At 51.4% G+C, this 26423-nt stretch overlaps 8 protein-coding genes and 1 non-coding gene across 9 annotated transcripts in view; 4 read left to right on the top strand and 5 right to left on the bottom strand.

Moving 5' to 3' along the window:
* Positions 1-1820: 1820 nt before the first annotated feature.
* Positions 1821-5097, top strand: GUITHDRAFT_109588 (hypothetical protein; the record flags this gene model as incomplete). The annotated part of the gene is made up of 18 exons (XM_005831388.1): positions 1821-2378; positions 2423-2457; positions 2508-2619; positions 2842-2906; positions 2953-3017; positions 3061-3104; positions 3157-3252; positions 3388-3439; positions 3487-3523; positions 3577-3631; positions 3683-3727; positions 3849-3887; positions 3936-4010; positions 4057-4112; positions 4160-4253; positions 4303-4323; positions 4483-4573; positions 4937-5097. 18 exons carry the CDS (start codon positions 1821-1823, stop codon positions 5095-5097), a joined length of 1701 nt encoding a protein of 566 aa, XP_005831445.1.
* Positions 5098-5992: 895 nt separating this feature from the next.
* Positions 5993-7610, top strand: GUITHDRAFT_152969 (hypothetical protein). The gene is made up of 8 exons (XM_005831387.1): positions 5993-6142; positions 6194-6674; positions 6723-6779; positions 6832-7089; positions 7134-7226; positions 7272-7326; positions 7370-7453; positions 7500-7610. Exons 1-8 carry the CDS (start codon positions 6081-6083, stop codon positions 7547-7549), a joined length of 1140 nt encoding a protein of 379 aa, XP_005831444.1. The 5' UTR covers positions 5993-6080; the 3' UTR covers positions 7550-7610.
* A 3018-nt stretch (positions 7611-10628) lies between these two features.
* GUITHDRAFT_152968 (hypothetical protein) lies at positions 10629-11578 on the bottom strand (the record flags this gene model as incomplete). Its single annotated transcript, XM_005831386.1, has 2 exons — positions 10629-11187; positions 11229-11578. Coding segments are annotated over 2 exons (776 nt in total), but the record flags the coding sequence as incomplete, so codon positions are not given.
* Positions 11579-13437: 1859 nt separating this feature from the next.
* On the top strand, positions 13438-15401 carry GUITHDRAFT_163559 (hypothetical protein; the record flags this gene model as incomplete). The annotated part of the gene is made up of 16 exons (XM_005831385.1): positions 13438-13666; positions 13711-13768; positions 13817-13850; positions 13923-13994; positions 14041-14121; positions 14162-14206; positions 14252-14290; positions 14345-14406; positions 14452-14499; positions 14551-14583; positions 14708-14776; positions 14834-14869; positions 14928-15008; positions 15052-15150; positions 15201-15257; positions 15315-15401. Exons 1-16 carry the CDS (start codon positions 13452-13454, stop codon positions 15399-15401), a joined length of 1116 nt encoding a protein of 371 aa, XP_005831442.1. The 5' UTR covers positions 13438-13451.
* Positions 15402-17403: 2002 nt separating this feature from the next.
* Positions 17404-18601, top strand: GUITHDRAFT_109584 (hypothetical protein; the record flags this gene model as incomplete). The annotated part of the gene is made up of 2 exons (XM_005831384.1): positions 17404-17884; positions 18264-18601. 2 exons carry the CDS (start codon positions 17404-17406, stop codon positions 18599-18601), a joined length of 819 nt encoding a protein of 272 aa, XP_005831441.1.
* A 432-nt stretch (positions 18602-19033) lies between these two features.
* On the bottom strand, positions 19034-20517 carry GUITHDRAFT_109583 (hypothetical protein; the record flags this gene model as incomplete). Its single annotated transcript, XM_005831383.1, has 8 exons — positions 19034-19371; positions 19418-19484; positions 19538-19601; positions 19652-19725; positions 19878-19985; positions 20043-20087; positions 20217-20386; positions 20451-20517. The coding sequence occupies 8 exons, from the start codon at positions 20515-20517 to the stop codon at positions 19034-19036; spliced, it is 933 nt and encodes a 310-aa protein (XP_005831440.1).
* Positions 20518-21948: 1431 nt separating this feature from the next.
* Positions 21949-23248, bottom strand: GUITHDRAFT_109582 (hypothetical protein; the record flags this gene model as incomplete). The annotated part of the gene is made up of 2 exons (XM_005831382.1): positions 21949-22736; positions 22816-23248. The coding sequence occupies 2 exons, from the start codon at positions 23246-23248 to the stop codon at positions 21949-21951; spliced, it is 1221 nt and encodes a 406-aa protein (XP_005831439.1).
* A 190-nt stretch (positions 23249-23438) lies between these two features.
* GUITHDRAFT_t54 lies at positions 23439-23511 on the bottom strand. The gene has a single exon. It is a non-coding gene; the product is annotated as a tRNA-Thr (tRNA).
* Positions 23512-23874: 363 nt separating this feature from the next.
* GUITHDRAFT_109581 (hypothetical protein) overlaps positions 23875-26423 on the bottom strand; it is a gene marked incomplete at both ends in the record, with an annotated part of 3832 nt that continues 1283 nt past the window's right edge. Inside the window, 12 exons of the mRNA XM_005831381.1 lie at positions 23875-24050; positions 24100-24277; positions 24333-24605; positions 24657-24757; positions 24803-24870; positions 24914-25067; positions 25110-25461; positions 25573-25646; positions 25699-25805; positions 25862-25957; positions 26010-26147; positions 26198-26349. Coding sequence (XP_005831438.1) covers positions 23875-24050; positions 24100-24277; positions 24333-24605; positions 24657-24757; positions 24803-24870; positions 24914-25067; positions 25110-25461; positions 25573-25646; positions 25699-25805; positions 25862-25957; positions 26010-26147; positions 26198-26349 — 1869 coding nt within the window. The remainder of the gene's footprint in view (positions 24051-24099; positions 24278-24332; positions 24606-24656; positions 24758-24802; positions 24871-24913; positions 25068-25109; positions 25462-25572; positions 25647-25698; positions 25806-25861; positions 25958-26009; positions 26148-26197; positions 26350-26423) is intronic.

Genomic DNA, 26423 nt, shown 5'->3' with positions numbered 1-26423 from the left:
TCCTCCTCCTCCTCCTCCCAACCCTCTGCCTCCCTTCTGCCTCCCTCCTTCTCAACGGTCCCCAGGATGAGAGAGATTATGAAAGCTTCCACACATCCCAGCGATCAGTTTCGGTTGCGCTTGAAGGTAGAGGCAGACGAAGACACCGCTGTGGGAAACAAGTATCCTCCTATTTCCTCTTCCTCTTGATTTCCTCCTCTCTCTTCCTCGTTTCTTATCTTCTCCCATCCTTCACGCACTTTCTCTTCGGAATGTTAATCTGTGTGCAGGTGGCAATCTCGATTGAAGAATCTCCTCGCTGATCCAAATTAAACTTTACCACTTGTGCATTCGTCCTCGCCCTTCGCCCTCCCTTCTTCCCGTCATCTTTGATTCTCTCTTCCCCAACCATCTACTCCTTCCCCACTCAGTCATCCTTCCCATCCCTCCATCTTCTTTGCATCAACACTCAGCCCTCCCATCGTCGCCATGCGCAATCGCATTGCCATTGTGCGCTCGAATTAACCTGGAACAGCTTTTGTATCATGCAAAAATTCAATGCGAAGTAATCCTCATTATTCCCCGCATCCTCCTGCTCCTCTTTCTGCTGCTGATCCTCCTCCTCCTCCTCCTCATCCTCCTCCTCATCCTCATCCTCCTCCTCCTCCTCCTCATCCTCATCCTCATCCTCCTCCTCCTCCTCCTCCTCCTCCTCCTCCTCCTCCTCCTCCTCCTCCTCCTCATCATCATCATCATCATCCTCCTCCTCATCATCATCATCATCATCATCCTCATCGTCATCCTCCTCCTCCTCCTCCTCCTCCTCCTCCTCCTCAACTCATCGCTATGAACTACGTAGACTACATGTCATCGTGAAATGTGCATGGCTCCCCGACTCATTGCGCCCCCAGGTCCCCCACCCACCCCTACCAACTCAAATCTACCCCACCACACTGCTTAGGTCCTATACAAAGACTACCCCCTCTTCATACTAAAACTACCCTCCATGTCGGTAGGTTCGATCTGGACCCGCCTCAATGTCCCCCGAGCTTCATCAGCAGACAGCGGTAGTGGGGTTGGGATGCCTGGTAGGGGTGTATACCAGGTAGGGGTAGTATGCCTCCGAATCATAACGGGGGTACCCCGAATGGAACTCCATGGGTCATTTACAAATCTATGGATGACCCCTTGTATTAGAGTATAATTGAGGGTACTTATGGTGTAAAACGCAAATCAGTAGGGTCCTCTTGTGATGGGGGGCAAATTTTGTGGGTAGGGGTGACATTGCTTGGTTGCAAGGGTGGGTCCTTGAAGGATCACCTCTAGGTATGGGGTAATGTGTTTTAGTGGGGGGGTGGAAGAAAATGGCGAAATCGCTTGCTCAACGATGTTTTGAAGGGGACAGTAAGGAGCAGGAAGAGGTTCGGGAGCAGAAGCAGTAGCTAGAGGTACAGGATAGTCATCTCATTAGACAAACGATGATGCTTAAAGTCCGATCAAGGTAGTTAGACAAGCTCCAGTACAGAAAGAACCTGCTGGGTGCGAAGTGGCTGGGTTTTCATGAGCAGAGATCTTTCTTCTAGGAAATGTGCAAGACAGTGTCCACACCCGAGAACATTGACAAACATGGGAACCATGTAGCAGAACGTTCCCATGTAGCAGAACATGCGAGCCAAGAAAATATAAGATCGCTTTCCATGAAGATCAATTCGTACTCATCTCATTGATTTCCTGAATTTTGCTGACAGACTCCTCTCCTCCTGAATGTCCGGTAATGAAGAGTAAGTGTATGTGCGAGACTGGATACACCTTCGAATCTTTGTAGACATCAATCTCGCATCATGAAGATGTTCACTGGCTCAATCATGTTCAATCAAGTCTGTCTACCGCTCTTCATTGCGTTCATCGTCGGCTTCTTGCTCAACAACGTACGCGGCGAGCTCGCCAGCAGCAGCAGCGTGCGATCTGATTTGCAGCTGCGAGGAGGGAAAAAAGTGCAGAGCGTCAAGAGGACGAAGAGCAGCTTGAAGGATGCGCCGAGGGTTCCCGTCTTTCTCATGATGCCCTTGGATACCGTCAACTCGACCAGTGGAGAGCTGAGCGAAAACGCAGCGGAGCTGCTGCCTGGGGCGAAGGAAGTGTCTGCGGACGGGATCATGGTGGATGTATGGTGGGGTCTGTGCGAGCAGGAGGCAGGGATATACAACTTCTCTGGGTATGTTGACCTGCTCCAGCGCTGCAAGGACCTCGGGCTGCAGGTACAAGCTGTGATGTCCTTCCATGCATGCGGGGGGAACATCGGAGACAGCGTAAACGTCCCACTGCCCCAATGGGTGCTTGACCTGGAGGAGAAGGTCCCCGAGCTGTTCTATAGGGACCAGGTGAGGGAGGTGGCTGAGGTGAGTGGAATGCCGGGGTGGTTGAGTTTGCGGGGTCTTGGCAGAGAGGCGACCCCAGCAGGGAGTACATATCTCTCAGGTATGTTGATGGCTTCCCACTTGGAGGTTTCTTGACTGTCCGTTGACTAGCTGCGACGAGCTTGCGGTGTTTCCTCCCAAGGTTGTTTCTGTCTGTATGTGTGCAGTCCTCTCCTTCTTACACGATGCGAACGACAGAAAGACAGCAAGCAAGCTCGGACGGGTCAGTGCGGAATGCGCCCTCCTCCTCCCTCCTCCCTCCTCCCTACTCCCTACTCCCTCTCTCCCTCCCTCCCACCCCTTATCTTCTCAAGTAATTCCTCACCCTCGTCCTTTTCAGCACTCCAGCTCTACGAAGACTTCATGACAGCTTTCCTCGAAGCCACACAGGCAATCTGAGTTGTTGAATTAAACATCTTCACACGCTCACGTCTGCTTCCCTTAGGATTTCGTCAAGGCTGGAGTTCTTGTTGAGATTCAGGTTGGCTGTGGCCCGTGTGGCGAGCTCAGGTCGTCCAGCTGGGGGTTTCCTGGAGGTTTTAACAAGTTTGAGCAGGTACCCGTCCTACCCTCTCAGCCCTCGAGAACACTTCCCTGCTGGCTGGAGGTGGCCGGGAATAGGTGAGGAGCTGGGAAGGGGGAGGAAGACTATGACGTAAAACAGGCGAGATGCAATGCTACGATGCCGGGATGCTGCGAAGCTTGAAGGTGAGGAGGAGGAGTAGGAAGTCTGCTGAGTGCTGAGCTTTGGGTGGAGCAGAACGAGCTAGGATTGCCGTCTCCTCTCCCCGGGCTCGGCTGCTACAACGATGCTCCAGATGATGCTCCTTTCTGGGCCAGGCCGATCCAGGACCAGGTGAGAAGGATGTGGAGAAGAAGAGATGGGAAGTAAGGGAGGGTGTGTGAGAGGAGGGAGCAAGGCAAGGAAGGCAGGAGTGCCGGAGGCGAGACGGAGGAGCTCTTGACACATGCATCTGACATCGGGACGCAGGGAGCAGTCCAGATGCTGCTGAGCTGTGTCATCCCACGACAGGAGAAGTTTGGTAGGATAGGTAGGGAGCTTGTCCCAAGTACCTGACACCTTGTGAAGATGGTGAGATCCGTCATGATACCCCGGAAGGACAGAAGTAGGACATGTTTGGCACCCTCTCGGCCACCTGGTGCTGAGCTGGGGTCTCAGGTTTCTCAGCTGGTACTTCTCGCTCCTCCTGGAGCACGGCTCGAAGATCCTCTCGGTATCTCGATGTCGCTCGCTGCTGGCGAAGGAGCTCAAGGGACTTTTTCAGGTCGCCCGCCGGGTTTTTGGTGACGAGATGAGATTGGCCGCCAAGGTGGATATGCTGCAACAGAAAGCCCTGAACTCCTCCTCTCAACTCCTTCCTACCTCCGCTCCTTCCTGCTCTCCCCTCCCCTCACGCCTTCTCTTCTCTTCCTCTCCCTCACTTGTCTCAGGTCTCCGGCATCCATTGGCTCCGTGCTCATCCTTCCCATGTATCGTCATACTCCACTTCCCTCCCGCCCTCTCACCTTGCTGGACAGGCTGCCGAGGCCACTGCTGGGTATGTCGGGGATTATCTCCACGACATCTGCCAGATGCTCGCCAAGACAAACACGGTGAGGAGAAATGAAGCAGGAGGCTCGAGCGTCACGACAATTTCAGGTCCTGGACTTCACTTGCTTCGAGATGCTGGACGGCAGTCAGTCCTGGTTTGCGATGTAAGGACAGGCTCAGTCCCTCCTCCTGCTCCTTAGTCTTCTCTCAGGTCTCGTCCTGAGGACCTGGTTCGCAATGCTGCTCAGGCTGCGGCAGAGGCGAACATCGGTTTCGCAGGAGAGAACGCCTTGTTCTGCTGGCAGGTATGCGCTGCTTCCTCCCCTGCTGCAGTTGACACTTGCTGCTGTCAAGGATGAGAGTGCCGTCGAGCAGGTGGGCACAAGAGAAGAAGCAGGAGCAGGAGCAGGAGCAGGAGCAGGATAAAGAGGAGGAGGAGGAGTGAGAGCAGGAGCAGGAGCAGGAGCAGGAGCAGGAGCAGGAGCAGGAGCAGGAGGAGATTTTGACGCCGCGGCCTGATGCTCCTGACCGCAGGTAGAGGCTCAGTGCGAGCAAGCTGTGAGGCTGGGTGTCAAGATGGAAGGTTTCACTCTGCTCCGACTGGAATCCTGGCTCCTCCAGAAAGGTGATGTTACTGCTCTGCCTTGCTCTCCCCCTGCCACTCTCGCTCGGTCTACTCTTCCATCTTCTTTCTTTCGTCCTTCCTCCGTCATCTTTCCGCCGTCTCCCCTCCCCTTCCTTGCTACTCGTGCTACCTTGATTTCTCCTGAACCTCCTCCTCCTCCACTCTCTCTTCATCACCACTACCTTCATCATCAGTCTTTCTGCTCTGTTGTTGACTCACTTGACAGGATCTCCTCAACGAGAAACGCTCGAGCGATTCATCTCCAATCTCAATGTAACAAGTCTTTCTCCTCCTCCTCCCCTCCTCTCTTCCCCCTTTTCTTCCCTCCTCCTCCTCACACTCATCATCTGAGTCGTCCCGCAGTGCTTGTCGAGGAGAAGTTCCAGCCGCTCCTTGCGCACCAAACTTTCCATTATGGCCAAGAGAGCATACGACAAGTTCATGGCCTCTCAGACGTAGAGCAGCAGCAGCAGCAGCAGCAGCAGCAGCAGCAGCAGCAGCAGCAGCAGGTTTTTATTCTTTAGTTTGTTTTCCTTCAATAGATCTTCCTTCCTGTCACGAGTCCGCTCGACTACGTGACACTGTGCCACTGTGATGCCGGCCCGGATCATCGGATCCGGACCCCGGGCCCTCGGAATGCAGTCACGGTGCCACCCGGCGGTGACCAGTCACTCGGACTCGGACAACTGCCCTGATTGTCCTCGTACTGCCCGGGCCGACGCCAACTGTCCGTCATCGGACCTCCGATCCGGAACGGCGCGGCTTCAACGGCCGGCCCGGGCCGCACGGTCCGATCTGAAATGTACAAAGTTCTGTAACGACTATAACTGAAATTTCCCGATTTAGGAAATATTCTCGGGGGCAAGTGGAGGCGGCAGGAGATTTACCATGAAAGGTTTACAAAGCTATGGGTCATCGATAGAGTTAAATAATTGGTACTATAACAACTAAAGTTTCATTTGATAATTAATAACTATAGATGAAAATTATACAAAATAGTTTTAAATACAGGACTATAGGTGGGTCATTGATGGATTCGGTAGAGGGGTGAAGGGTGGGGATAAACTTGATGCTATGGGATGATTTCTCACTATGGCGGGAGGCAAGTGGGGCTGTGGGACAGAAGGAAACCATGGCAGATTGGCGACGAGAGGAGTACGACGAGGATGAGATAATGAGAGGATATGCCGAGTCACCTGTTCCTTTGAATGATGAGGAGGCTGTGAGGAGGAAGAGATGAGAGAGGGCTGTCGAGACTTTGGGGGCACTGGACAAGAACGATCGACCGAATGAGATATCCTGATGAGATATCCTGATGATATGTAGACACACATGTGTTGGTACGATTGTTTCATATGAGGTTTTGATGCTAGAAGATGATTCGAATGGCATGTAAATGTACTCACTTTCATGTTCTGCAGCTGAGTTCAATATTTCTCTTCAACTTCAATGACAGAATAGCGGTTGTATCTACAAACCGCTTTATTGGATAGCTCTCAAGTTTCCCATGAAACCCACGAGCTCTCCGATTGCAGTCTGCGACACGAAGATCGGTTCGTGCACAGAAGGGTGAGCCATGGAGCTCTCGATCATGAGCGACGAACTGACTTCATAGAGCAGCGGGGCTCCGGAGGAGAAGTGTAAAGCCGGACCGCGTCCTGAGAAGGATACTGAGACCTGCAGCCCATCGAACAGCGATGAGCCCACAGCCGATGGCGGAGTAGAGCTGGACAACTCCCCAAGAGCTCTGGGTGAAAAGTGCACCATGGACGAGGATGACGCGAGCTCCGAGCAAGCCCAGATAGCAAACATCATCCTTCAGCTGTCTCAGCAGCCAGTCAAGAAGAGGAAGACAAAACCAGGCCATCATGAAGGAGTGATGTCCCATGTTGGCACAGGCGATCGACTTCCCATGTCACCTGCTATGCTTCCTTGCCCGCCGCCCAGTACCCCGAAGACTCCGCATACACCGCAGTCAAGGCAGCTGGGAAACTTCCCCGAGCCAGCGAGCAACGGGCACAGAGGTTTCGGAAGAGATTCGCAGTCGCCGCATGTTCGTGGGTATGGAAGCCCAGCGCATTCGAAAGCAGGAGAGGGCCAGGTGCAGGCTGCGCATGTTTGTGCTTGTGCGCTGAACATGCCGTATCAGGGCCATATGTCCTCGCTGAGCCTCGACTCCCCGATGGACGAGATGCGTGCCAATCCTGTACGTCTTGAGTGTCGGGACGAGGCTGCAATGATGATGCATGCGTCTGCAGATGTTGTCGGAGACCAACGTGCAAGGTGAGTCGCCGGGTACGCAAGGCCAGTCAGGTGATCGCTCCGACCTCTCTGCGAGCTCTCCTGGCATGCAGTGCGGGCGGGTTCCGAGCGCCAGCGACTCTGGAGCGATGCACTCCTCCAACTCCAAGGCAACAGAAGCTCGCCGCCCCTACCGGTGTAGCAAGTGTGGAGCAGAAAAGAAAGGGCACCTCTGCTCAGCCAAGGTTACTGTCAACTCGGCGCCTCCTCCTCCGGTACCTCGACTAGCACCATCATCTTGATTATGATGGCCCTCAAGGTGAAGCGCGGGGATCTTGCTGCCAGGCTGGCTGCGAGACTGCAGGGACAGAACGAGGGAGGCAGCGGGAATGGCTCTCAGTCTCAGAGCGAGGTGAAAGCTACACTCCCTGCTCGCCTCTTCCTCACGGCAGTTTAGGTACAGGGACTTTCTGCTCAAGAGCTGGACAAACTTCCTTTCTTCCGCAGCTTCAGTGCGTCATCCTCTTGTTGAGATCAGCGTGACCCCATGCCCAGATGCTATCGACGTCTATGGAGATGCGATCATGAACCATCCTGCCCTTGCCTCTGGCTTGCCAGTCCTCATGAAATGTCCTCCTGGTACTCAGAGGAGGAGCGATGAACTCATCTGAAGATTTTACTGCAGGAGGGCTTTCGCACATTGAAAAATTGCTTTCTGTGAATCATGAAGTATAGAAGTCAAATGAAAGTTATCATCAATTGACCTTAAAATGACGTAAATCTTGTATCTTTGCTGCCTCTTTGAAGTGCAAAGGCCGCCCACAGGGCTGACTCCCAGTCCGGTCACTCAGTGATCCGGCGGACCGGGCCGGGCCCGGCCCGCAACCTAGCGCTCTATAATCAGACAGTTTTAAAATAAGGCGGGTGAGGTGGGATGAGGGCAGGTTGTCGGGGTGCAATGGCTTCGCTTTCTCTTGCTGTTCGTCGGGCAGAGAGTTGCCATGGCGGGAGAGAAGCGACGAGATGTGAGGTGAGCGAAGATGCGAGAGAGAAGGAGAGACAGCAGCATGCAGGGAGAGGAGCAGAGGTGATGGAGGGGGGGAGGAAGGCAGGGAGCGGATCAGAGGTGATATCGTAAGGGAGGATGAAAGAAAGGGAGCAAAGGGGTTGCGGTGGGCAGATGAGGCTCGAGCCATCCAAGATCAGGGATATGGCATCAGTTGTAACAGAAAGAGACGTAGACGAAGAGTGTCTGCAACTCTCTGATCATAACATGTAGGGGAGAACCGAGACATGGCGAACGATGTTGTTGCGAGTGAGAAGCATAACTACAGCCTTGCAAAACCTCGGGATCCGGACCGGAAACAGGGTTGGCATACTGGCGAAGAACAGCGACATCTTCCTGCAGTACATGTACGCTGTCGCGGAGCTCAGAGCTGTAAGATATCTCCCTGCTCCTGCACCAGCAGCCTAACAAGAACTTGTGCAGGTGTTCGTGCCGATCAACATCCGGTGAGTCTTTGCTGCCAAGAGCGCAGGGCTGTGATGTCTGAACAGATGGTCGATGCAAGAGATTCGTTTCGCGATTCAGGACAGCTCGATCGGCCTCCTGGTGCTGGAGGCAGACTTGGCTCAGAGGTTGTCAACCATGCTCGAGGAGTTGACAATGAAGCGCTGCCCTCTGGTCGCTGTGCTCCTGGGCTCAAGAGAGAGTGAAGACACAGAGCTCAAAGCGCTGAGAACAAAGATCCCCGAAATCACAATCTTCACACACCATCAGCTGCTTATGAAGGCTCAGAATGGTTGGGAAGAAAGCAGCCTTGCAAGCTCAAGCACGACACCCGCGCGAGAAGACGACGTGAGCACGATAATTTACACTAGCGGGAGTGAAGGAAAACCCAAGGGAGTAATGCTGACCCATCAAAATCAGGTGACGATATGACGTAATGGTAACTTGTTTTGAATGTACTGGCCTTGCGCAGATCATTCAAGCTATCGAGAAGATCAATCAGGTTGAGTATTCAGAAGAAACGAGATACCTGAACGCTGTACCCATGTGAGTTGAATTTCACGTTACTGCACTTGCTGTGACTTGCCCTGTTCGACTCCATGACCTGATGCTCAAGGTTTCATGTTGGTGGCATCAGTTCTGCCATCGCCGTCACGATGGTCGGAGGGACACACGTGTTCCTGCCCAAGTTCGATCCTACAAATTTCTTCAAAGTAGCCACATTGCAGATCATTGGCAATTCAGTGACATTGCTCCCTGTTTTGATCAAAAGTGCATTCTTGATGAAAAAATTACAACTTTGGTTGTGGTACCTTCAATGCTTTCCTTGCTTGTGAAAGACATCCACGGGTGAACTTTGCTTTCCCTCTGAATGTTGGTCAAGTAAGAGACATCCGCAGGAGAAAGCAGAAGCCGAGCTCTTCCTGCCAGATCACCGAGTTTCCAACGGTGTCCACGGTAAGCCTTGCAAGGAATCTTGTTAGGTAGGGCGTTCCTGACCGTGTTCAACTTTCACTGTCCCCTTTTCCCTCTCCCGTACTCTGCTCCCCTCCCCTCCCCTCCCCTCCCCTCCCCTCCCCTCCCCTCCCCTCCCTTCCTCTTCGTTTTTGGCCCTATCCTGGGACAGATTCTTGTCGGTGGACAAGCGATGACGGCAGACCTTCTTGCTGCTTGCGAGAAAATCTTCCCGCAAGCCAATTTCATACAGACATATGCCTGCTCAGAAGCTTGCTCGTCGGTCTGAATGACGACAGAGTACGATGAGGGATGTTGATGATGATCGCGCCACCCAGATATCTTTCGCGTTGATCGGAGGTTACAAGCTCAGGCGATTGGTGGAAGATTCTGTTGGCTCAGTCAAGATGAGGTGAGAGGGCTGGTGTGCATGATGACTCTGAACGTCTCTCAAAGCTTGCAGCCAAGGACTGGTTTCGATGTGTCTGGTGAGGAGGTATTGTAGAAGCTCCTGCTTTCATCTAGAGGTTTACTTAGAGGACCAGGTCAAGGGGTTTGCGGTCGGGAGACCAGCGCATCATGTAGAGATTTGTGTGAGGACGTTCAAGGATCGCAAAGGAGGAGATGATGAGATTTGCAGATCGTCGACGAGAACTTCAACTTCCTTCCCATCCGCAAAGTTGGCCTCATCTGCACAAGAGGAGCTCATGTCATGCTCGGATATCTCAACCAGCCCGACAAGGCGCGATTGCTGCTGCACTCTACCGTCCTTGTTGTGACATGTGAAAGTGCAGACAAGGCAAGTGCTGAAGAATGGATGGCTGATCATAGGAGATTATGGTTTCCTTGACCTGGACGGCAACCTTTGTTTCGTATCCAGGAGCTCAGAGAGGTCGGTTGTCGCTACTGCATGTGGCGTTCTGACCGCCATTCGAAAAGAATCAACTCTGGAGGAGAGAAATTGTATGCTACCGAAGTTGAGTCCGTACTTCGTCTTCACACAGAAGTTAGACAGGTCTAAGATGGAACTACTCCAAACTTGTTTCTGACTACTTGGGCTGTCCAACTCGTGGCAATCAGGCCGCGGTGTTCGGACTTGCAGATGCTGAGATGGGTGAGATAGTTTGCGCTGCAATCATTCCGAGTGGTCCCATCGGACACACGGAGGATGCGAACTTTACGCTGAGATTGCAAGAATTCTGCAGAAGTCACCTGTCCACCTTCAAGGTGACATCGAGTGTACACCAACGTTTGCTCGTCTCAACTTTGAATTCAGGTCCCGCGCAAGATCATCGTGTGGAGGGATGCCGATTTTCCAACCAATTCCTCGGGCAAGATCATGAAGCACATGGTGAGCTCTAAAATTTCCTTCACACTGCTAACGTTCCACCCTCTCACTCCTCTCACTTAGATCGAGAAGAAAGTATCGGGGCAACACAGCCGCGTTTGATCTACATGTTTGATGTATATACACGATGAAACCTCAGTCCGACTCCTGCATGAATTGAGCCTTCAAGACCACAGACTTCTCACGATTCCTTGAGGGTTTCTTGTCCTGGATGTTCCAGTTAAGGAGCCGGTCCATAAACTCCGGGAACGACAGACTCCCGTCGTTGTTGATGTCCAGCTGCACGAAGAGGATTCGAGACTCTTGAGAGTTGATCTTCACCCCGATGCTCTGCATGAAGCTTTGAACCTCCTCCTCCTCCAGCGTCCCGTTGTTGTTCTCGTCAATGAAGTCGAAGAGCTCCCGAGCGCTCGTCCGCGTGTCCACGAGCTTCGATAGCTTTGCTGTCGCTTCCTTGAGGATCGTGTCGATCCGGCTCTTCATCTCCTCGAACAGTTCGTCGTTAACGAAGTCTCTCACGCCGATCGCCTTCAGCGTCTCTTCCAGATGTCGGCGGAGCACCTGACAACAAGTGAGAGGCAGCAGGAAACGTCGCGTGTCACCTTGCGCGGGCACTTGATTGGGTAGATCGGTTTCGGTCGGAGCGACTGGATCCCAAACTTGGCTCTTGCAAAGTCAGCATCGATGCCCATCTCCTGCACGAGACTGTACGCCTTGACTTTGGTCTTGTAGATCTCAAGCGCCTTGGCGTACTCGCGCAACGCAGCGACGTACTCAATCCGCATCGCCCGTATCTCCTGATCAATGAGGAAATCTCTAGCCAGAGGATGAGATTGAAGGTATTCCTCCATAGATTGACCTTCGAGCTTTGCGTACTTGAAACTCTGTCGTTCGCTGATGTACTTCTGTCTTTTTGTGTCGTATCTTGTGTTGTTCAGGAGTCGAAACATCCACATTCGTGAACTCTCATCACCAATCATATCCTTTGCAATCTGATCCCACAACTTGCGATTTTCTATCCTCCTCTTCTGAATCCCCTGCAGAAACGCGCGCGCAAAGTCTTGGCATTTCTTCAGGTTCTTCTTGAAGGCAGAAAGGTGGCGTGCAAACGACCTCATCTTGGAGAAGTCATAGAGAAGCTTCTTGACAAGGTCTATGCTCCTGTTGAGAGTGTTCTCATGTAGCCACGAGGTCCATCTCTTCATCTTGTACTGCATGTAACGTGCTGCCTTCAAGCTTATCTTGAGCTGATGACGACGACGCATGATACCCTTGAAAGTGTTCTGAATCCTCGAAGCTGCGGCTTGCCTTCTTCGCACGGCATATCTCAGCTCCTGGTTGATCGCCACCACCTTCATCATGCGGGCAGTCGCTGCAGCAAGGAGAACAAGCGGAAGCCATCGGGCCTGTTGAGATCTGCGATGTTTTCTTTCCTGGCGAGCTATCAGCTTCACCTCCACGTCCTTTCTCCATTCAGACTCGCTGTTTGAATCTCATCTCAACAGGTTCATGGCTGCTAAGTGATGCTTACCTTACGATCGCCCGCTCGCATGTTTCGAGTTCTCTCTGGACCCTCTCAGCGCAAGCCTGCAAAAAGTGAGAACAAGAAGGTTGAGCTAGAGGCAGCTCTACCTTCAAGAGATCCGTTATCTTAGCGTCTTGGGTGCTTTGAAACTGTTTGTGCTTGTTTTGCGTCACGAAATCAACATCCGAGCGAGGTGCTATGGGTAGCAACTCCCCCTTGAAGTTGCCTTTGGCTTGCATTCTTGTCTTGATGACCTGTCACTGAGTGAGAAGCAAACATCTACTGCGCAGAGGAGCGTTCCACCTTGTCACGCAGCTGGACCAACTTGACAACGCCTTGTGCTTTCTGCAAGGCCATCCCCGTGTCTAAAGTGTTTGGCAAGAATTCCTTCTCGCTGCGAATTTTCAAAATCCCTCTCCCGTCCATAGCTCGCTGTACAAGGCCTGAGGGCAATGAGACTGAATCACAGGAGCGATACATGACATCTTTTTTACCAGGTTGCCAAGCCACGATATCGTCAAGTACGACCTCATTGTACGAATTGTTTGCTTGCTTCTTCTTCACCATCACCTTGTTCCTCTCCGTCTCAGGATTGTCGGTGATGAAAACAGAAGTTGTCGTAGATGTTGAGCTCAATTGCTGAAGCGACGAATCAGCACGGTAAGACTGGTGTGATAAACTCGGAAGCATCTTCATGATTTTTGGTTTGATCTCGTGGTTGAAGTAGTCCGTCGCAACATACTTGATCTCAGGTAACGTTGGCCCCCTGTCATGATGAAAGAATCATATCGAGAATCGAAAACCAAGGGTAGAGATCACCCCTTATTCTTGCTCTTGCTCTTGTGAATGGTCAGAGGCTCCTGCTTCGAGCTCCTGTTGATCAGATCAACGCAGGGTCTCATGTAACAGATCTGCTACAAGACCTCTCTATCTCAGGCAACGAGTGGAGCTTCTGACGTATCGCATCCTGTCTGAAGTGAAGCTCTCTCACAAACTCGCGGTATTGTGCTGACGTGTCTGGCCGCGGGAGGTCGTTCATACTCCGAGTGTTTCTCCTCCTCCTCTCCTTTCTCTCGGCCTTGTTCGATGCTCTCCCGTCCATGTCGTCAGCTCCTGCAAGCGCCGCCACCCCCGCCCCTCACGCCATGCTGCCGGTTGCGGTTGTGCTCCTTCACCTGACAGTGGCCTGGCTCCAACGGAGACCTCGGTTGCTGCAGTTGCAGTGTAACCGGAATTCCTGACGCAACTGTAACCGATAATGGGCCTGAGTGGAGAAGAGGGTATTTCCCTCATACAAGCAATGATGGGGGTATGGCGGGTGGGCGCGGGTGTATGGCTCATGCTCGACCTCTGCGTTGGGTTCACCATGAGACCGACCATGCTGCCTCGTGCGTATCAGAGAGCCGTCGACGGGATCAGCAGAAGTCGCGGGGTGCAATCTTTGATGGGCCAAGCGAGTCAGAGCGCTACGAAGGGAACACAAGTATGGAACGGGATCGGCGAGCTGGCCAACAGGTTGATCCTTTGGATGAGTTGTAGTTGGTTCATGAAGTGAATAGATACGATGCCTTCCTGATAGACCAGTGGGGAGTTATGCATGATGGCAAAAAAGCCTATGTATTTCTTGATTCTTGCTCTGTGCGAAAGCCTGACTTCCAGTGAAAGGGAGGAGCAGTCGAATGCATGAAGCAATTGCAAGGTTTGGATTTGATATCATGCACATCAGTGATTGAGAAGTCAAAATAAAGCCCTTATGTCGAAAAAATCGCAGAAATGGGCAAGAAAATTTTTCTGCTGTCGAACTCTTCCAGGAGGAAGGGGAATTCTCTCAACAAGATTGATGGTACGTTGGAAGAGCAGTGCTGTATGTGTGATATTTTTGTGTACAGGGATGGGTTTCCATAGTGCTTCAATCCTAGACCTGATCACCAGTGGAGAAGTGGGATGGCAATGTCTCTCTCAGCGTCCAGGTTCCTTGCGTTCATCGTTTGCAGAATTTGAGTTTAACAGCGGGCACACCATTCGAGAGTCTTGGGAACAAAGTTTTCGTTTTCGGTGACCCCTGGGGAGTCATCAATGAGTTTGATGACTTTCAAGTAGGGAATGGAGAAGAGGACGAACAGTATGTTACATCAGCAGGTTGCGAGTGCTCACAACATTTGGCTGTAGATGACTGGTCGATCTGTTCAACAGGCTTGGAATTCGCAGACATTGAAGATGCTGACTTCGTACTCGCTCGAGGGCTCTTCACCATGGTCTGTACTCTTGTACTCTTTCTGTTCATGTCTCACTCCGAACAGCATGGACTTTCGGAGGTGTTGCAACGGGAGGGTCCTAACAAATATGAAGTGAACCATTCTAGTTCTTTGCTTTGTAGAAGATGTGATAGTCACGAGCAGGCATGGGACATGGAGGCAAGAAGCTGCCTGCAGGTACATTCATTCTCTGATGGTAAAGTGCTAATGCAATGTTGCGGTCGACTTCGATTCAGATTGCTGCGAATCGACTGGTGATCTTCAGAGTATTTTTGCTCAGCGATTCCTCAGCTTTGCGCAGTTGCCTATGGTCGTGACAAATCCTGATTTTGTCCGTCCCGATGGCAAAGATTCTCCTATGCCAGGAAAGGTATGTCTATGAGGATACTCCCTTTACGAATAGATGACTTGAAATCGTCGATGAAAGCTGGCAGCGATGTACGAGAGTATGCTAATGGCTCAGGTGAATGTGAACTTCAGCATCGTGCATGTCAAAGGGTGTTGAACTGAATCAGTGACAGCTGTGTGGAGAGAGGAAAGTGACTTATGTCGGGAAACCACACTCCCTCGTGTATGAACAGGCTTTTCAAAGGCTCAAAGAAGTAAGTGTATGTGTCCAACTTCGTTTCCAGTAAGCATGTACAGGTATCAGGGGATGTCGACAGATCTCGGGTGTGTGCTATTGGAGATTCTATCCTCCATGACATCGCTGGAGCTCATCGGACAGGGATAGATTCGATCTTTGTATGTGTCTGCGAAAGTTGATTTCACGTTTCTGAACGGGAAGGTTGCAGATCGCAGATGGGATTCATGCAGAATTCCTAGGACTGCAACAAGGCAAACCAGGGCAGGTGAAGATCGAACATGCTGTTCCTGTGGGATGTAGATGATACTGAACGGATTTACAGAGCCTAGAACAAGTTGATATAGAACACTTATCAAGGGAACTGTCGGCCCTTCCTCCTACACATGCAGTGCCTCATTTTCAATGGTGACATGATCTTCGAAACTAGTAAATAATGATTGCCCCGATGTTTCAATCCGACATCGAGCTGAACTTCTTAGCCATGAGTTGACTTGTACACGTGGCATATTTGTCTTGCATCTCCAACAGGGTTTGAATAGCTGGGATGAGGAAAGTGATGGTAATCCCTATGAGGAAACATGCCATCAAGATCAAGATCATCATCATGACGATCAAAATCATGATGATTGTCATGAAACATGCTAAAAGAATGAGACCTGAATACGGAGATGTGCCAAGCGAGGATAAATGCTGGAGCAATCGGTCCCTGAGATTGAGTTGCGGGAGAGGAGGAGGTGGAGGAGGTGGTGGGTGGGGATGGTGGGGATGGGGAGGGTGAGGCGCATGTAAAGGAGGAGGAAAGAACTGTATGTTAGGATCCGGAGGAGATGGCCCATGATCGGCATATCGTGGAGGGTCGGGAGTCGAGGAGGAGGATCCCTCCGCCGCAACACCAGCCGGCGCTGACATAGCGCAAGGGAGAGATCGAATGCGTTGCGGTGGGGGTGGGGGTGGGGGTGGGGGTGGGGGTGGGGGAAAGAGTTGGTACCAATCGTGCACAAATGTTCCTCTGCGAAGAACATTGAGGAGGGAAGAAGTTTGAGAGGGAAGAGGAGGGAAGAGAAGAGAGAGGGAGGGGAATATGCTGCTATGGAGGTTGATATCAGAGTTGGGTCTATCTGAAACAGATCAATCAACCCCATCGCACGGGTGAAGGCAAGGAAGGGAAGGGGGGGGGGGGCGGAGGATTATTGGTGGGACAAGTATGCAAGGTATATCACAAGGTGGACGACATGCTTTGCAGCACGTACGAAACTTCATGTTTGGCTTCTTGGGCTTCGTCTTAAAGATTTTGTATGCGACAAGGAAATTAATAACTAGTTTCTTCGCTTCTCCGCGCATCGTCAATCCTTCGAATGAGCAAGTGGAGCCTGTCCTTTCCCTCTCAAAGAGACGAGCAGTCAGTGAAGGTGAGGGAGGTGGCTGGTCAGCTCGCAGATGCCAGGGGTCGAAGGAAGATCTGGGAACAGCACTCAGCTTTCGGTGCAAGGTGCTCGAGAACCCCCACTCCCACGTTGGCGCATGCAGCTGCTGGCGATGCATGAGCCGTATGAGGTCTGAGCTGTTCTCGTCCTTCGAGCAGGCGAGGTCGCAAGGCTACGTTGTGGTCACATCGGTCGAAGAAGCGGGAGGGGACAACGAGGCTGGTGGTAAGGACAAAACAAGTAGGAAGCGTCGATCTGTAGACAACTCAAGTCTTTACAGTGATCAATGCCCGAAACGAAATACATCCTAAAGCAGCTGCGGACAACAGTCGATTCTCAAGTTGACAATCAAAACGAGCTTGCTGTAGGAGTTGCAGGAGAAAGCGGTGTAAAAGAATGAAACCCCAACAATAAACACTTTTGCATGTATCCATCCTTCCTTTCAGAGATCGATGATTGTTAGTTTGCTCTGGGCATGTTATGCGCTTGCACTTCACAACAAACCATTGGCTACGAGTTTGGTGCAGATTGTGCAAAGGTCTATTTTAACAAAAATGTAATGCCCTTGTTCGAGCATGATCAGAGGTGTACAGAAACTGCAAAAATCTTCCGATGTTCGTCGGTGGGTTTACACGACGAGGAGTCACTTAGTCGAACTAAGACCTGGTCCTAGGAAGGCTACAGCGATATCTTAATTAAAAAAACCGTAAACCCGTGGTCAGTCCAGTTCGTAGGTAACAGGAGATCGATCCGCCTCAGAGAAAGATAGAAGGGAGCTCGGAGGCAGCAACACCCTCCTACACTATGGGAACAATCTTGGTTTAAATGTACATAATTAATCCGGCTACAGCCGACAGGATATAATATTGTATGACGTGTACAATAGTTATAGAGGCGCAGCGCAGTTTCCGGATTTTTTTGAAATTCACGCAGAAAGAATCAAGCGCTACAAGGAGCAGGTGTAGACGATACGCTAAGCTGAGGCTGATGATGCAGTCGCACAAGGATCAGGGCGTCTTCAAGGGAGCGAATTGCTGCCTCGTCGGCATCTTCTGCTCCCTCATGCGGTCTGTCGTGCTGCTGGGTTGGAACCTGATCAAGCTCATAATCACGAAATGGGTGGGTAGGCGGCAGCAAGGACTTCAAGAGCTTCGATCGACCGTAGAGGCAGAGACTGCCGAACACGACGAAGAGGCTGAAGCTAACACAAGTGTTCGTTTTCGTTTCAGAAAGGCAGCCAGTGCAGATCAGGCGAACCGTTGGACTTTGCCAACACACGTCGGAACGAGTTTTAGCTTTCGGTGCAAGGTGCTCGAGAACCCCCACTCCCACGTTGGCGCATGCAGCTGCTGGCGATGCATGAGCCGTATGAGGTCTGAGCTGTTCTCGTCCTTCGAGCAGGCGAGGTCGCAAGGCTACGTTGTGGTCACATCGGTCGAAGAAGCGGGAGGGGACAACGAGGCTGGTGGTAAGGACAAAACAAGGAGGAAGCGTCAATCTGTACCATGAGGGCTGGCAAGAGCATAAGGCAGCTTGTGAAACTGAATTTTGATTATTTTGTGAAGCATGTATATGAAAGAGAACCTTTGTAAACTGACTTCTGTGCAAGTTTTGAATTCTGCGGGAAAGGTCTCGTGTCGTGTCGTACCGTGACAGTCTCCGTCTGTTCTGCTTGTAGTATTTCAAAAGACAAGTGAGAAAGTTGAAAGCAAGTCTTCCAAGTGAGATATCTTGACCGACCTTCTTATAGTGTCACTGTGTACTCGAAGAGAGTGACCGTGCTGGGGTAGACGACGGCTGCTGGTAGGCCGTAGTCACAGTGATGAAACAGCATGTGATCTGATCAGATCGGCCGCCCATCAGCACCCCGGGGCTCGGCCCTGGACTCTGCAGCCAACGATCAAGGCAGAGAGGCCCAGTGAGGGGCAGGAGCGTGCAGAACTGTGCAGCAATGAGTGGAACAGGAATTTCAGCTGCGCATGCACGCGTTGCAGATATTTACTTCTTCGAAGAAATTGCTGTGGCAGTCAGAAAGCTGCAAGATGGCGGACGAGCCAAGGAAAGAACGAGACTGAGGTTCAGTCTGGAAGAAACAAAGTTGACACAGCCAATGGAAAGTGCATCTGATCAAACCGCGTCAAGTGACTCCTTGAAAGAGCAAACGAGCGACCTCAACGACTATTGACGGGTTCAAATTAGATTCAAGGGTGTGTATTGCAATTACTCAGGATCGGGCATGAAACACTCGCGATCTTCCAGATCAGATATGTTTGGTTCCCACCCTGCTCACATCCAATCAACGAATTGAATGTTTCTTCCCGTTTTTATCTCAAGTCCGTACGTAAACTTCATTCCGAAAGATGTTGTAAAGATAAAGACAAGTCATTGGTTTGATTTGTAGATAGGTTTCAATGAAAGGTTGAAGCAATAGTAGTACTTTGTAATATCTATTGGAGGGGGGGGGGGTCACAAGGTGGACGATATGCTTTGCAGCACGTACAGAGAAGGACGAGCAAGTGTTCCCCTGACTCGTCCGCACAGGTGAAGAGGGAGCAAGGGGCCAAACCGGTCCTCAAGGCCCCCAGGGTACCAAGGCAAGGGATGGCAAAGACTTCCATCACAAGTGAATGCGGAGATTCCGTACTCGAATGAAATCCGCTGGTGAGCGTCTTGTCATGGAAGCCAAGCTCTTCTGCAGTTGTACTATTCGTCTCTGAACATTCGTGCTGTGCTGTTGCTTCAGCCTCTGTCTCAGCTGCTCCGGGGTTTCCGCCAGTGCTTTCACTGCTTCTTGCTTTGCGACCTCCAAGAGCCTCGAAGTGGATTCATGCCCCATCAGCTTGGCAATGTCCATGGCACTGTGACCCTCAGGTGTTGTGCTGTCAAGAGACACCCCAGCTCTCAGCAGCATCTCAATTGCCTCGTTCTGCCCGTACCATGCCGCCTGATGCAGGGCTGGAAAAGCATCAAGATGATGTTATTTGTCGAGTAGAGATGAGACCTGTCATCCCTCTCGCATTCACCAGTTCTTTGTCCAACTTCTTGTCTTCAAGCAGGAAAGCAAGCACCTAAACACAAGGTTCACGATTGACAATAATGTCATGCAAGAGCAAGGGAACACCTCGAGTCTCTGTGTTGGAGCACAAGCAGCCATCAAAGGAGATGTTCCCCACTGGCAGTCGCAGCTGCGATCAATCCTTGTGAGCTTTCGTTCCTGACATCAGACATTCCAAACCTGTTGATGTCCGACCCGTCCTTCAGGGCATCTTGAACTGACTTGAGATCTCCTCGAACAACAGCAGCCAGCATCTTTGAGCCCCTCACAAGCTTGTAGACAGACGCAGATAGGGGGAGAGACTTCAAGGGGATGCCATTCTTGTCTCCTCACGGTCTACAGGAGAAGCTTCATGAGCTCGAGCTCTCCCTTCTCCCATGCGATTATTTTATTAGTCCGCACTTACCCATTGAACATCCGACAATCCAATGGTGGTGAGATACTCATGATCGAGGGGGTTAGCATTCTGCAAATCCAACATGGCTTTGTCAAAGTCATGTCGCGTCCGAGCTATCTATGTAATGTTCAGCATTTCAGATGGGCAGCAACGGTTTCAGAGGGTATCACCTACCGCATCAGAGCCCTTGGGATTGAGAAGCGCCGGGTCCTTTCTTGCCTACTTACTCACATCAGAGTGATTGGGCACAATTGTGTGATATAGCAGACTTGAGCAGTAATGATTGATGTTGGCAATGAGATGAGAACAGCACACCACCATGTCGGCGTGGGGCATAGCCTGCTGTACCCCTTTGAGCATGGCACTGGAACGGTCGGTCATGATTGTTAGAGATCCACTTGATCGAGATAGCCATGGCCCGAGTGATGTGCATTTCAGCTGATTCCAGAGCCAAGCCGTGTTGTCTGCAGTCTCCGCTCCGACTGCTTCATGGTCCTGTTTCCACTGCGCGAATACACCTACATCATGTGCGTGAGGGAGCTGATCTGCATGAAAAGTGTCGTGTTGACAAAGAATGTTTACCTGCAGCTACAGGTATCACAGTACCATCAGCCACATCGCACATGCGAATCAGACCTGTGAGTGACATGACAGAAGTCCTACAGGCGAGGTGGTTTCATGGTGTCATGAAATAGGTACTGCACCGACATACAGTTACCTGTCCAAGGAAGCGCAATCCACACATGCAATGATGGTCACCTTGATGAGGTGGGAGGGTGACTGCACGACTGCCATGATTCATGCGAGAGTACTTAGCCAGCCATTGGTTAAGAATGGCGAAGGATCGAACATACTCTTTCTGCGTCTCGGCCTCGAGCTGTAGGCGAGCCCGGCGGACTGTGACTTCACTGGCTGCGACACCGTGTTGCATTTTGAGGAGGTGACGAAGCTGAACTGCTGTCATACGACGCTCCCCATTGTTACCAGCACAGAAAGCTACCATAATGCGGAAACAGGGCAGACCTATCAGGTACGGAACAGATACTTTCCGTTGGGACGTACAATCATGGTGATAAAAAGTTGAGGCAGAGAATTTCACAGTGAAATATTCCCCTCCAACTTGTTTGTTGCTACATTTCCTCGCGATGACAATGTTATACCTGGCGGGAAAGGTGAATGAGAGGGAAGAAAGAATGTTCCACGTTGTCTCACGGGCATGTGAAGCAAGTACACTTCAACACGTATCCACGGGTCCCGTGCAACGTCGGAACTTGCGGTCGTCGAACTTCTTTGTGGCCGTCTCGCATGTTGATATGTTCAATGTAAGCGGTACATTCGGGTCGAGTTCTCCAGACTTTGTATTTGAGATCAAGTGTGTCATCAGGCTTCATCCCTGTACGCAGTGCTGTGACATCCGGCCGCGGAGGGGAGATGTCTGGACCTTCTTCGCACAATCGCTTCCTCTGAAGAATGGGTTAGTGGTGAGCAGTGGGATTCTGTCTGTGAAAGGCAAAAAGGATTCTTACCTTAGTGCAGACACTGGCAGTGGATGAAGGTTCACACCTATGCAGTCTTGCATACAACACCCGCACCCCGGTGAGGATAGTAGAAGGTGTGTATGGCATGTCGAGTACAAAGTGTCCATGTTGGATAAGTTGTTCAACTGAGGACCCTGCCGGAACATTGAACTCCATTCTAAGCTCGTCCAGCATTGTTTCAAATGATATTGATGGCTGATCATTCCTCACATTCTGGTCTATCCCCTTGAATGTGCAACTCCCGGGATCCTGCATTGCGACAATGGGAATGAAAGTGGTCACGTTTGAGTGGCTTCCCACGGCACCAATAGTACTGAATGTGGGCCCTACTTAGCTAACAATGTCAGAATGTTGGCTTACACTCTGTTCAAGATTTGTTCGATCACAAAAAGTGCCGGGGCCACTGGCCGGGCTAGCGACATGACTATCTGTAGTATCGGCGAAGTTTTCAATGCTCACAAACTTGACAAGACTAGATTCACATCTTTCAATCTACAACGACGATTTTCCTTAAAAGTCACTGGGGATCATCATCGTCATTATCATTGATCTTTAGGTTCACCATCATCGTCGCGACGACTGTCGTCGTAGTCCTCGTCCCAATCGTCGTCGTCGTCGTCGTCGTCGTCGTAATCATCATCGTCGCAGCCACGACGACTGTCGTCGTAGTCCTCGTCCCAATCGTCGTCGTCGTCGTCGTCGTCGTCGTAATCATCATCGTCGCAGCCACGACGACTGTCGTCGTAGTCGTCGTGGTAAACATCATCATCGTCGTGGTAAACATCATCATCGTCGTGGTAAACATCATCATCGTCGTGGTAAACATCATCATCGTCGTGGTAAACATCATCATCGTCGTGGTAAACATCATCATCGTCGTCGTCATCGTCGTTGTAGTAATCATCATCATGGTCGTAGTAATCATTCTTGTACTTCTGCTGTGCCTGTGATGCCAATGTATCACACAAACTTTGGAAAATGGACTCAACTCCATACTGAGATGAAATCTGACATGGTGACTTCAAGAGAGAGTGTATCTGTTCTCTTTTCAACATCATGACCGTGTTCTTGATAGCTAAGTCCTTGGAGATTACAAGCACTACCACCTTGGAGTGCTTCCACTGATTCATGTACTTCCCGGCGAAAAACGAGATCTCGTGATCAGCAGCTTCTCGCATTCCAGAAGAGAAATGATAAGTGATACCTTCCGCCGAAGGTTTGAGCCCAGAGAAACTATTGCAGAACACGTCGATGGAGATTCTGCCACCCAGCTCAGTAGGCTTGCTCTCGAGCCAGTTGCTAAAGTGCGGAAGGACATTAGCACTGTTGTCTGCGTCTACCAGCACCTGCAGCTTCGAACATCGATTGATGAAGTTTTGTCTCTCACGGTTATTTTCTAGGTCGACTACTGGTGACAGGACAAGTCTCAGCTTGAGAATCCGCGATTTCCAAGATGGTTCTGTCAGCTTTCAACAGTATCTCTTTCGCCATCTTGCTTGCTTCACTCTCTGCCAATTTCTTCTTAGGCTGCTGAGGCCCATAAAAGGTATGTTGTCCTATGATCACGGTGCAGGAAAACTGAGGCTTATGCAGAGGCCCGGCCTGAGTCGTATGGAATATGGGCTTAAGCCTCGGAGACAGCGTGGCACAGAGATTAATGAGGTTTCCTTTAGGATCTCCTCGCTCCTCCCCAGATGGGATAGAAGAGGTTTGGCCTTCAAGGGCTTGTCGAAGGCTCAAGGAGGATACCACCTTCTGCAGCTCTGATATCTGTTTCTGCAAAGGACGCATTCCGTTTGCAACAAGCTTCTGCACCAGAGAATTCAACTTGTTGGGATCCATGGTGATCTACAGAAAAAGAAAAAGTAGGGGATGGAGGTGGAGGAGGCGACGGGTTGCAGGATGAGCGAGGTGATGGTCTGATGATTCCTCGGTAGTTTCCTCGGCAGGGCCACAGTGCCTCGGTAGGTTCCTCGGCAGCGGCGCGGGCCCGGAAGCTTGCAAAACTTGAAGTCATCAGCCGCAAAAGAGATGCCCCCACTGAGGCTCGAACTCAGGACCTTTCGCTTACGAAGCGAACGCACTGCCAACTGTGCTATGGAGGCATTTGTACTGAATGCAGAACTTAAGGATAATAAAGCATTGTTTCCATGCTTGTTGCATCGCACAATATGGCATTTAAGTGAAGACCCATGAGCATGTATCTTGATGTTTCACACAAGGATGTCAGTCCATGGACATGTACTTCTTCCTTGATGCCCGGACTCATGAGCTGTATGTGATGAAACATCGTTACTGATGCCGCGAGATGCTTTTCAGGATATCAAGAAACCTTCAGCGTGCTGCAGTATCCTAAATCACTACTTTCATGATGTTTCGTTGATCGCAAAATATTTGCAGGATGGGAGCAACGGGCAAATAGATAGTAGGGTTGCTATGTGTTGTCTTTATTGCTACACATATATACATCATGATACACCTTCGTCGGACTTCAGGAAAGAGAAGGATCTCTTGCTTCGCATCCCTTCGGGAATACAAACAGCAGGGAGAGGAAGCGCGAGGCGGTGGAGCACCAGCTCTCGCTCGTTCACTCTGGGGAAAGGAGCATACTCAAGGCTCGCTCGATGAGAGAGGTCATCCTTTCCTGCAGCAAGAGTCAGCAGAGCGCTGGGCTGCTAGAGGAAGCAGCTCACCGTGGAGGGGGCCACTAGACTCTGAAGAAGCCTCCGCTTTGAGCGAAGACAGTACTTCTTTAGGCACAGGGTTCGGAGCCGAAGGATCGGGGGAGAAAGAAGCAACGAGCGTGAAGATGCGCCTTGTGGAGAGGTTAGGACAGATTTGCTGCCTCCAGTCTGTGGCCTCGGGTCCCACCTGCCAGCAGCAGGTCAGGCGGTCTTGACCTCCGAGTCGTGATCCGCTCCCTCACCAGCATGTACTTCTCCATCATGAGGACGTCGGTGGCTTGCCGCGTCAGAGGCAGGCTCAGCGTCTCGGGGCCCACATCAACCTGCATGCTACTCCTGCTGCCAACTGCCAGCGTCGAGTTGGACAGCTGCTCGTCCCACCCGAACTTGTTGGCAGCTTTGAGCACGACCCGCTCCACCCTCGTCACTCCGCTCTTGAGCGCGAGAGCTCCATCGAAGGTGCAGTAGGAAGACTCAGTCAGCAGGACGTCTAGCAGCTCCCCATCAAGATAAGCCTTGGAAAAAAGAATCAAAAGTTGCACCCAGCCGCTTCCCACCTCGCTCACCATGACAGCCTTGGCTATACCCCGGCGGAACCAAGGTAGGAGACCAGCGTCCTCGAACCTCTCCGCGAGCCTACGAAAGTAAGACTCCACCAGGGCCACACCTGCGACTGCTTGTCAGCTGGAGACGAGCAGGAGGGGGTTGGCACCTGAGGCAGCCTCTCCACCGACACAGAGTTGCACCAGGTTGAGAGCAGCAAGCTTCATGTCCTTGAACCTGCGGAGGATGAGGAGAACTACGGAGACTGGCTCCCTCTCACTCTGCTTCGATGGCACGAGCATACAGAGACTCGAGGGTCTTGGAGAGGCTCTTGATGAACGACTCCACCTCCGTCCTGAGCTGGTCCGCAGCTGAAATCTCCCGCTTGCTTCTTCCTGCCTCCTTCCCTTTGCCAGGGAGAGTTTTGCTCCTCACTGCAAGGAGTCAGGACGAGGAAGATCGTAACAGGAAACTACGTGCGATCAACAAGGAGGAAATGTTCGAGAGGATGGCGAAGCAGCACATGCTCTGAGGGTCGCAACTGGCAGCCATGGACTGCCATGCGCGGCTCATCTTGTCGAAGAACAAGGAGACAAAGGACGAGGAGGCGGCAGGAAGTGCCGCAGATTCTTGTTCAGGCACGTTGTAGAGGTTCCAGTGCAGCATCGAGCGGGTGATGATCCAGGCGGAGTAGCAGACGTCATACTGGTTGACCACTGACGGCTCAGTGCGGACATTGCTGCCACCATTTTCCGACGGCCCAGCAATGCAGGTTTTGTAGGGAGAGATGCAGTAGATGCAGCTTTCAAGTAGAGTGAATAGATCGGACTGTCAAAGCTCATGTCACATGAGATGAAGATTTAAACAGACAAGGATGTGCAAAGAAAAGAAGAAAGGAGAGGAGAGGAGACTTCATGAAAAGATGAGGAGAGCTTGTACCTCAATCTCAGTGAACTCCACTTTCAAGGAGAGATCTGCCAGAACCTGTTCATGTTGTTTGATGACGGCGATAGCTGCAAAAAGCCAGAATCAGCATGATGCCTTAGCGTCAATCTAAAAGACGACCCTTGAGAAGCTCAACAGCGGCAACCTTCTCCATCCGATGCTTCACGTTCTCCTTGCTCTTGACCCCCTTCCAATCAACGTCCTCCTCCTCCCTCTCTCTCTCCCTACTGCTACAAGTGGAACATCACAGATCATATTCACGGGCGCAGATCCAACAAATCACCTCGTCCCGCTCTCGACCCGATCTGAGATGCGATGAACTAGCTTCCTCGTCCTCGTCTCGTCGGAATTGGACGAGTCCATGGAGCTCTCCCGTTTCCTGTTCAATCGATTGTGAGGAGCAGGAGCTTGCAGGGATGACACAAACTGACTCTTTCCTTGGCTGTCCCGAAGTTTTCGTCGCAGGAGGAGCAAGCTTTGCTTTCTTGGCCTCCACTCCCTTGACCGGAGACAGCTTCTTTTCCTCATCCTTGAAATCTGACTGAGAGGAGTTCTTTTCCTCGTCCTTGCTGCGTTCGTCCTGTCATCTCCACAACAAGCCGCATGAACTCCTCCTCACCTCTTCTCTTCCTCCTTCGTCAGATTCTTCTTCGGCCCCGAGCTCTCCTTCTTTGCAACCTTGCGAGCAACTGCAAGGTCTTTGCCGCTCACGTCCGTCGGTTGTATAACATTCCCTTCCTCTTTGCGCGGCGTTCCCTTCCTCCCATTCTGCTGCGCAGTCTCCGAACTTTCCCTTCCTCCTCCCCTTTCCCCCTTTGCTTCACTCTCCCCTCCTCCTCCTCTCT

Source organism: Guillardia theta (genome assembly GCF_000315625.1).
Source record: "Guillardia theta CCMP2712 unplaced genomic scaffold GUITHscaffold_40, whole genome shotgun sequence".
Classification (NCBI taxonomy): Eukaryota; class Cryptophyceae; order Pyrenomonadales; family Geminigeraceae; genus Guillardia; species Guillardia theta.
This window is presented reverse-complemented; position numbering and strand designations above follow the sequence as displayed.